Genomic DNA, 9,322 nt, shown 5'->3' with positions numbered 1-9,322 from the left:
GAGCAAAGCTCAGTGCATTATACGGGGTGGCTCAGCTCTTAGGGCAGTGGCTAAATGGGAAGGACCCTGTTAACTCCTCTGTATCTCTGGAGTTTAACCTGGATTTGAAGGTAGCCCCAGGTTCTGACTTCCTGTGTATTTTCCACAGGCCCATATGGGAAATGGCTAACACTCTCCATAAAATAACACATATTCAGCAGTCCACCACAATCTGTATTTGAAGGCAAAGCTTATTTATAAAGAAGCATTAGCAAAGCTGGCAGTTCACTTGCAGCCTGGCCTTTCTGTGCAATGTGTGCCCAGGTATCCCTGGGCTACACACACAGGTATCCCTATACAACCTGTCCTCAGGGAAGGAACAGGCAGAGGGCTGCGGGGAACAGATGGGGGGGGTAAGTGCTGCTGCTCTCTCTCCTGTTTGTTCAGTTCACTCCACTGCTTGTCTCTGAAAGAACAAAACAGCCCTATGAGTGCTTGGCCCAGCAGTGGAGGCAGGCTGCAGCTGCCAAGAGTGCAAACATCAGAGATTAAAAAGGGACCCTTCTGCCAATGCTCTCCCTTCTCCCAGACCCCAGCATGAGCCTGGGGGCTAGTCCCTGCCCTGGTCTCCTGCTCTGTGAGCTGCCTTCTACCCTGAAACTAAAGGGAGTACTTCTCAATAGATGCCAGTGGAAAGATGGAGGGGTTGGAGACTGGCCTTTCAAGTGACAGACCCCTGCTCTGCAGATACCTTCTGTGGGTTGCAGCCTTTCCATCTCTTTGGGGATGTCCACTCTATTGGAGGCCAGTATTTCAGCGTGGAATGAATCCATTTTTGTGTACCATGTCTCAGGACTATCCTGGAAGAGGCAACAAAAGAAGGTGTTAGTACCTTAATTGGATCTGGGCACCCAGCAGAAGAGACATGTGCCAAGCCAGCCAGAGAATGGATGCCTCAGCCCACATGGGATGCCACCCCACAATTTGGGTGCTTTGTGAGAAACAGTGTAGATGCTGGAGGCAGTGTGCAGTTGAACACTGCTAAGGGCCCTTGAACGCTGTTAAACAGCAGCACCCAGGCTCTGCCTGCCTCATGCATGCATCCAGATCGAAAGGGCTGCTGGGCTCTAAGTTTGGACTAAAGCAAAGCAGTTCCCTTGGTTCAGTCCTCCTCTACCTCAAAGGGCACTACCTGTACTTAGGTGTACCCAGCCTTGGGGTGAGTGAGGGTGGGTGGTGCAAGGAGCAAAATGCTGCCCCTTGTTTGCACCACCTTCCCTCTCTGGACCTGATATTGCCTGCTACTCTCTATCTCCACCCCAGGAGCTAGAGTCAGGAAGGACCTGATTTGGAGGGGCTCAAGTTGTTTGGAGGAGCCTCTTGTCTCCTTGGCCCCTAGGCCGTGCTTCTGCCACCCAAGCTCCCGCTATCACAGCAGCAGCAGGAGTCTACTTCCCCAGGAGTCCTCTTTACTCTGTCTTGGGGCTGAGTCAATTGATCTTCCTGAACACTGGGACTTAAGATAAACGTTACCCAAAGCACAGCTTGGTTCATGCCCAGTCTCTGGGATCTGATTCAAGACTAGATTTCTTGTGAAAAGTCCAATCTCCTTGCCCCCAAAGAAGGTCCTAAGGCTATTAACAGAGTATTAACAAACCCTGTAAGGAAGGCATGTTTACCATAAAGAGCTGGAACAGTGTGTCCCCTACTGCCATCCTCATGTGCTCCTCCACAAAGGGAAACGTGCGGACAAAATACTGCAACAGAACAGAGGGTTGGTGCGTATGGAGTAGGAATGTGAGTGTGCGAGTGTATGTGTGTAGAGGGCGGGAGCTGAATGTATGATGTGGCTCCAGATACCTTCAGTGGTGTCACACACCAGTGACTCCTTGAGCTATCTCCTCTAGCTCCAGTGCTGCTGATGGCACTTCATGACCGCACCAAGAGGGTGTAACGTATAGGTCTCTGCTCAAGCCTCACCTTGTCCCCACTGCCCTCCTCTGGTACCAGTTCCCACCTTCATTGGACATGAAAAGGGAGGGTATTTCAGCAAAATGACTGCAGTGAACTAGTAGCCAGGGAGTTCATCCTGCTGGGCTGTCAGTGTTTGCTGAGGTGAATGCAGCACTGACCCTCTGCATTACTGGGCAGGTTTGTGAACCCCTTTTCACTCTAAGCAGCCTGGTTCTCAGCCATCATTCAGCCCCTTTCCTTTGATTGATAGCATGTTCCTTCCCCTTCCCAGCTGTTACCTGTGACTGTTAACAGCAGGGCTGTGCTGAGGCAAGTCAATATGGCAGGTCAACCACAGCTACTTGTGAAGGGAAAGGCGCTCCTGCCTTTGTGAATTAGCCCACATCTGCTGTGCTAAGAAACACCCCATCCTATGATGTCCTCTGCCATATACCACCACACTCACCTCCAAGGAGATGCTGGCTTGTCTCTGGCTGTCCACATGATCCTGATTCCCCACAGCAACCATCAGGCTGTGCACCACTTTCAGCTGGATCAGCTCTTCTGCCACTTCTGCTGACTCCTTGGCTAAAATGCTGCAATGAGATCAGCCATCAGCCCCTACCCTACATGCAGGAAGCAGCACACAACAAACAGCTGTCATGGCAAGCAGCTGCACCAGGCTGCTGGGGGACTGAGTCTGGGCCTCTTGGTGCAGAGCTGGGGAGACCCCAATGGAAAAGGATGTGCTCCTCTTTCTACATTGTCCCCCAGTTTGCTGCACCATTGGACAGGAGACAGAAGTGGCTCAAAATAAGCAAGAAACATTTGGCAGTGCACAGACTATCAGTCATTTAGCATGTAGATTTGGTGAGAACCAACTGATAAATGATTGGCAGGAGTTCCCAGGTGTGTCTGTTAGAGGCTAGCAAGTTTCCTGTGTGACCACAAAGAATCCAGGACCAAAGGTAGAAACCCCAACCAAGATTGCTTCTGTGAGCCCATCCTCTGGAAGACACCCCGGTATGCCTCCCAACCAATTCAGGGCTTTCTGTCAGCTGCTTTTGCAGGAAAAAATGTTGTCATAGCACTGTCTTGTGGACATTGCAGGAAATTCATAGGAAATGTACAAAGTTTAGCACAAAAGGCTGAATGTAAGGATTCTCCAGTCAGATATAGGTACTGGGTTCTTCCATTGAGTGGCTGATATAAAATAACAGCGTTTCACTGCTCGCTGAGGTTCCCAGCTATGCTGAGAGCTCGTGAAGCTTCTAGGCTCAGCCACAGAGGGCCACTGTGACTGCACAAATGGCCAGAGCTCAAGGGATTCCACACTTCCTTGCAAATAAAACGTCAAGCCAATGCAGGTGTCAGTGGCAGGGAGGGGCTGAGCACTGCTACTGCAGGCAGTGTCTCTACCCTACTCCTGTCTCCGAGCAGTCCAGTGCAGGGGGCTTGGAAGAGCCAAGGTGCTTAGCCAGAGTGCAGTGTTAGAGGTGAATGCTCCCTAGGAGGAACACATCCCTGCCCTTTCCTACCCAGAAGAAGCTGCTTCTCTAAGGTCCTTCTCAATCTCCTATGGGTTTGGTTCAGAGTTCCTTACCCAATGGCTTTTGCAGCAGCTGCTTGCTGAATATACACCAGCATGGGCTCCCTCAGGCAAAGCAGAGCTGGGTCTGCATGAGGAACATTAGGAAGGTGAGCATGATGCTTTGACATGCTTCTCCTATGAAGTGTTAGAAGGGTGAAGGGACAGGAGGTGGGATTAAACTTGTAGCAAGAAAGGAGGATACTGTTTTTCAGGAAATGTGCCTCAGGGAAGCCTGTGGCTATATATCATAAGTGGTACTGCAGGGATCTGTGTACATGGCACCCATGACAGCACAGACATGATCACTGCAGCCTGCTCTGCTGAGTCAGGGGAGGAAACACCCAGGGAATCATGGAATCATTCATCACCCTCATCCAGCAGATGGAAGACCTCAGTGGGTCTCTGAAGGCCTATACACTAGCACTAGATCTATAGGCGAGCATTGTCCAAGCTGGCCCAAGCTCCCATCTGTTTGACCATGTGCAGCCCATTCATGTGTCAGGAGCCTTGCTACCTTCCTGACCTTGCTGGACATGAGCTTTGTAGCACTGAACTACACAAAAGGGGTCACTCGTGTTTTTGAAGGATGAAGGAGCCCTGGGCCCTCATCAGGAGTGCTGGGTCTTGCTCTGGCCCTGACCCAGGCACCTTTTGTTGCCATTCCCCTCACCATGTGGGACAGCTTCCTACACCTCCTCCCCTGCAGAGACAGGACAATGCACAAGCCCTTGCAGGAGGAGACGAGGGACCACTGGAGGAAGCACCCCTTAATCCAGCCTTGGTCTCCCTGGCAAGCCACAGCCTGGTGTGCACCCAGGTGCCTTTTTCAGCACTTTTACCTTGGGCAGTTTCATCGCAGAATGCGAATGCTTCCTCCCTGGGTGCTATCAGCAGCGCAACCAGGCCCTTCAGCAGGGCTAGCCGAACCTTGCAGGCCATGAGAGCCCTCAGCAGCTGGATGGCTAGAGAAGAGAGGGAGCTGCTGTCAGCACCTCCTCGGCGCTGGGCCAGCCATAAAAGTCTTCTGATGAAGACCAGAACGTGCTCGTAGGAGGGGCAAGGTTTTGACTCTGTTTGACTCTGTATTTGAAGCCTTCTGCTTTTGCGAGTAAAAAGCTTTGCGCTTCTCATTGTCAGCGCTCCGGAGGCGTATTTTGAGGCACGCGGCAGGCGGCAGCAGCGGCCCCTCACAGCTCCCGCGCGCAGCCGCGCCTCAGGAGCGACCGTTAAGACCAACGGCTCTAACCGCCGCCGCGAGCCCGCGGCGGGCAGCTACGACTCAGCAGCCATTGTTTAAACTAACTGCTTTAAGTATCGCTGTCTAATTTAGTCTATTTTTGACCAGCCAGAGGGGTAGCTCCACCGAAATGGAGCCTCAAAAAATTCCTCGACACTCGTGCCTGTTCCTCTCCACGGAAATCTTTAGTAAAAGGCGAAAGATTTATACGATCTGAAGAGAAACCAGAGTATGCCTTCCCCCCTCCCCGCCAACACGCCCGCCGCCCGCCCGCCGTCCCCCAGGCCGCGGCGACCCCCGGCCCCGCCGCTCGGCCCCGCCCGGCCCGGCCCCGCCGCGGGCGCGCGATCCGCGCGGCGCCGCCCCGGGCCCCGGGCGGCCCCGACGGCGGCGGCGGCGGCGGCGGCGGCCAACGGAGCGGGCCCGGGCCGTGCTTCCGCGGTGCACCCTGGGTATGCAAACGAGGGACACGCTAATGAGGGACGCGCTAATGAAGCCGACCCGCCCCCCTGCGGCCCAGCCGGGCCGGGCCAGCGCGGCAGCGTCCCAGCCCCCGGGACAGCGCTGGGCACAGCGGGAAGGCGGACCGACCGTCCGCTGTCCCGTCTCTGCCCTAGACACCGAGCCCGGTGCTGCTAGCGGTTTTGGATACCGGAATACCGCCCAGAACACTCAGTCTATTTTTGACCAGCCAGAGGGGTAGCTCCACCGAAATGGAGCCTCAAAAAATTCCTCGACACTCGTGCCTGTTCCTCTCCACGGAAATCTTTAGTAAAAGGCGAAAGATTTATACGATCTGAAGAGAAACCAGAGTATAACGCCACACCCCGCCGACCGCCCAACACACCCCCCGCCGCCGCCCCCGAGGCCACGGCGACCCCCGGCCCCGGGCGCCGCCGCCGCCGCCGCCTGGCTCCGCCGCTGTCGCCGCCGCTGCCGCCGCGCCCGGCCCGTCCCGGGGCAACGGCCAACCGGGGCGGCGGCGGAGAGACGGGTCGGGGCGGCGCCGCGCTCCCGCGGTGCACCCTGGGTATGCTAATCGCGTGCATGCTAATGAGACGCCGCGGCCCGCCTGCGGGCGCGGGGCGGGGCCGGCGGGAGGGGGCGGGGGCGGGGCCGGCGGGAGGGGGCGGGGGCGGGGCCGGCGGGAGGGGGCGGGGCCGGCGGGAGGGGGCGGGGCCGGCGGGCGGCGGGGCCGGGCCGGGCCGGTGTCGGGGGCGCTGCGGCTCCCCGGGCGGCGGGGCCGAGTGGGGCGCCCCGGCAGCGCTGCGGGCGGCCGGGTGGACGGCCCTGGGCCTCGCCGTGCGCCCCGCGGCCGCGCCCCCCGGCGCCGCCAGCGCTGGGCACCGCGTGGGCTGCCGCCCGCCACGGACAGGGCTGCGTAGCGCTGCGGAAACCGCGGCTTCAGCGCTGCACAACAGTTCTCACTGCTTTTTGACCAGCCAGAGGGGTAGCTCCACCGAAATGGAGCCTCAAAAAATTCCTCGACACTCGTGCCTGTTCCTCTCCACGGAAATCTTTAGTAAAAGGCGAAAGATTTATACGATCTGAAGAGAAACCAGAGTATGCCTTCCCCCCTCCCCGCCAACACGCCCGCCGCCCGCCCGCCGCCCTCCAGGCCGCGGCGACCCCCGGCCCCGCCGCTCGGCCCCGCCCGGCCCGGCCCCGCCGCGGGCGCGCGATCCGCGCGGCGCCGCCCCGGGCCCCGGGCGGCCCCGACGGCAGCGGCGGCGGCGGCGGCCAACGGAGCGGGCCCGGGCCCGGGCCGTGCTTCCGCGGTGCACCCTGGGTATGCAAATGAGGGACATGCTAATGAGGGACATGCTAATACGGGACACCCCCAGGCCAGCCCGCTGCTGCCCTCCGTCTCCTTGGCCCCCAGCCCTGAGGAGCCGATACGGAGCTTTAGCCTTGTCCATCCCGTCCCTTCCTGTCCTGTCCCATCGCGGGCTGGCTGCTGCGGCCGCCCCGCAGCCCTGGCCCCTCGGGGTGCGCAGCCGGGCCCTACCTTCGTACTGCACCTCCAGGTGCCGGGAACGCAGCACGCTCAGCAGGGGCTCCGCCACGCTGCCAGGGGCCTCTCCCACCACATCCTGCTGAGACAAGGGCCAGAGTGATGCGACCCCCGCTGTGGGGACCCACACCGGCTGCCCATCTGCGGCACGGCATGCCCTGCGCAGTCCCAGGCACTGAGGGGAACGGCCCAGCTCCTGCTGCCAGTGGTGCCTGGGACTTTTACTCCGATGCACTGGGCACTGCCCAACACACACTTCCCGCAGGTCCCTGCCCAGCACCCCTAGCAATCCCCTCTGAGCCAGGCCCTCAGAGCAGGGCTGGGGGTCCCTGATGCCCCAGCAGCTCACACCCCAGAGTCGGTTCCTGCCCGGCTTGGGAGCGTTTTGCCAGATGCTGGATGCATTGTGCTCACGCTGCGTTCCCATATCCCAGCCCTGCCACGCTCCACCACAGGCATGAGGGCACCAACACGCTGGCCTCCCTCGACACAAACCAGAAGTAGTGTCAAACAGTAGAGGTTAGGACTGGGCCTTGGATCACCAGCTTCACCCTGAGCCATGGGCCTGCCCCACACTGGCCCTTGGGGCTGGGCCCACAGCTCCCGCAGGAGTATCTGTGGGGGCTGCTTCAGATGGAGGAGAAGCATGAAATCTCCTGCCCTCATTGCTAAGGACAGAAGCAGGATTAAACCTGCAGCATTCAAGTCCCACAGCACTTTCTCCTGCAGGGGTCTGGAGAGGAGAGCTGGAGATGGGGATTGTCTGGGGCCAGGGGACCACCAAGGAAAGCCAACGGCTACCATTCACCCCAGTGAGGCCCGCTACCCACCTGCATGACCCTGAGTGTCTGCAGAGAGAGCTGCTGGGCTCGTGGGGAGGTGCATGGCAGCACAGCAACAAGGCCTTTGTAGACTTGGTTCTGATACTTGGGATTGCCATGGCCCAAAGACTCCAGCAGAAGCTGCGCTTCTTCTTGAGCCTCTGCTGATCTGGACGTGGCCAAGAACTCAGCAATGGATTGCACCCCTGCACAGGGAAAGAGATGCCAAGTCATGCACCTGGATGAGTTTGCAGGTCCCATATCTCAGCTGCTTTACTTGATACCCTGAAATAACCCAGCACCACATCCCACTCAAAGGATTGGCTCAGAAAACAGAAGCCAGGAAAATGTTCTTTGGTCTTGTCAGGAGCTAGGACAGCAATTGGGAAAGTGGCAGGCTAACTTCTCGGTGGGATAGATGGCTAAGACCCTTGTGCAGGTTTTTACACCAGCAAAGAACCTGGCACTGAGATGCCAGCAGCGCTGCTAAGGATCCCTCTGCTGATGCTGTCGCTCCGCCTCTCCTGCAGGAAGCTATGAAGGGAGGTATCACCCCCGACTTGCTCAGACAACAGGAGACATAATCCGAACGACACAGCTAACGGGATTTGGCTTCTACTGCTGGGGAAGAAGATGGGAAAAAAACATAATGCGCTTTCAAGAGCTACAAGCGAAAAACCCTCCTGCCTCCAGAGGGGAAGTCTGGGAAAGTTTGCCGTGGGTGAACGCTGCAGGTAAGAATGGAGACTGGTTCATGATTTTTAACTGTAGCAGTCAGTTGCAACCAGCAGGACAGCAATATTGCATCAAAAGAAATGACTATAAGTCAAGAAAGTTGGCTTATAAAAACCTGAGAGAGGGGATGAAATTCCACCACTCAACAATAGCCAAGACTCTGAACTCCTTCCAACAACACAAACGCTGCAGCAATCTGCCGTCTGGCAGATGAAGGGAAGGGAGGGGGCTCAGCGCTGCAAGGAGCCCCCAGGGCCAGAGGTCAGGGAGAACATCCTCGCCTGAATGAGGAAAGAGCACAGATGGACACACCGCCTACCATAGCTTTCACAGATGAGCTCCTTGTACTTCCTGCCAGCATTTGCGACGAGCTGAAGCAGCTTTACCGACTCCCTTTGGTCCTCTTCTTTCAGGTGGCTCAGCCCTAGTATTTCCAGGAGAGTCAGGACACCTCCGATCTCCAGAAATTCCATGAGGTACCTGTGTCTGCAGGGACAGGGGGAGCAAAGCCAGAACTGACACCTGGGGCCCGGGTGGGCTCCACATGGGCGCTCCCCGCTCCTGGGAACCATCTCCTGATGCCTCGCTGCAGCGAGCGACCGGCGCCCGGACAGGGAGCTCAGGTGCAGCCGGGACTGCGTGGGCTGATGCCTGCCAGCAGCATGCTTTGCTGCCTGCAGGTCACCAGCCTCCTCATTTCAGATGCTGAAGCAGAGGCACGGAAAGCCCCGTCTCTGCGCTCAGGCTCTCACCGGCTTTATTCTGCGTGGTGCCAGTGAGCCAGTGGCTCGGGAGCCACGCTCAAGCAGCAGATCTGTATTGAAACTCTCGCTGTGTACAGTAAGCCCTGACCCTGGCTGGGGCCTTCCTTACACGAAGAGCGTGCACAGCCCTCCTGAATGCCTGCTCTGGACTCATTGTTTCCTTTATCTGTTCAGCCTCTCACCCTTGTGTGCCTTCCTCTCAGCAACTTCTCACAGCAGTGACATGCT

The 9,322-nt window shown here is 57.8% G+C and overlaps 1 protein-coding gene and 3 non-coding genes across 19 annotated transcripts in view; all 4 read right to left on the bottom strand.

Moving 5' to 3' along the window:
- ARMH1 (armadillo like helical domain containing 1) overlaps window positions 1-9,322 on the bottom strand; it is a 31,544-nt gene that overhangs the window by 17,603 nt on the left and 4,619 nt on the right. For 10 of the 16 annotated variants that reach the window (XM_068952934.1, XM_068952926.1, XM_068952927.1 and 7 more), the window contains exons 5-12: window positions 8,650-8,816; window positions 7,605-7,801; window positions 6,769-6,856; window positions 4,363-4,485; window positions 3,536-3,608; window positions 2,399-2,528; window positions 1,659-1,736; window positions 731-839 (exon numbers count right to left, since the gene is read on the bottom strand). In XM_068952934.1, the coding sequence (XP_068809035.1) occupies window positions 731-839; window positions 1,659-1,736; window positions 2,399-2,528; window positions 3,536-3,608; window positions 4,363-4,485; window positions 6,769-6,856; window positions 7,605-7,801; window positions 8,650-8,816 (965 nt within the window). Of the gene's footprint in view, window positions 1-3; window positions 446-730; window positions 840-1,658; window positions 1,737-2,398; window positions 2,529-3,535; window positions 3,609-4,362; window positions 4,486-6,768; window positions 6,857-7,604; window positions 7,802-8,649; window positions 8,817-9,322 lie in introns of those variants that run through there. The other 6 variants (XM_068952930.1, XM_068952931.1, XM_068952925.1 and 3 more) reach the window with 5 other exon arrangements.
- On the bottom strand, window positions 4,879-4,993 carry LOC138068106 (U5 spliceosomal RNA). The gene has a single exon (XR_011142730.1). It is a non-coding gene; the product is annotated as a U5 spliceosomal RNA (small nuclear RNA).
- LOC138068096 (U5 spliceosomal RNA) lies at window positions 5,462-5,576 on the bottom strand. The gene has a single exon (XR_011142720.1). It is a non-coding gene; the product is annotated as a U5 spliceosomal RNA (small nuclear RNA).
- On the bottom strand, window positions 6,213-6,327 carry LOC138068085 (U5 spliceosomal RNA). The gene has a single exon (XR_011142710.1). It is a non-coding gene; the product is annotated as a U5 spliceosomal RNA (small nuclear RNA).

This window comes from Struthio camelus, chromosome 8 (assembly GCF_040807025.1).
Source record: "Struthio camelus isolate bStrCam1 chromosome 8, bStrCam1.hap1, whole genome shotgun sequence".
In the NCBI taxonomy this organism is placed as follows: domain Eukaryota; kingdom Metazoa; phylum Chordata; class Aves; order Struthioniformes; family Struthionidae; genus Struthio; species Struthio camelus.
This window is presented reverse-complemented; position numbering and strand designations above follow the sequence as displayed.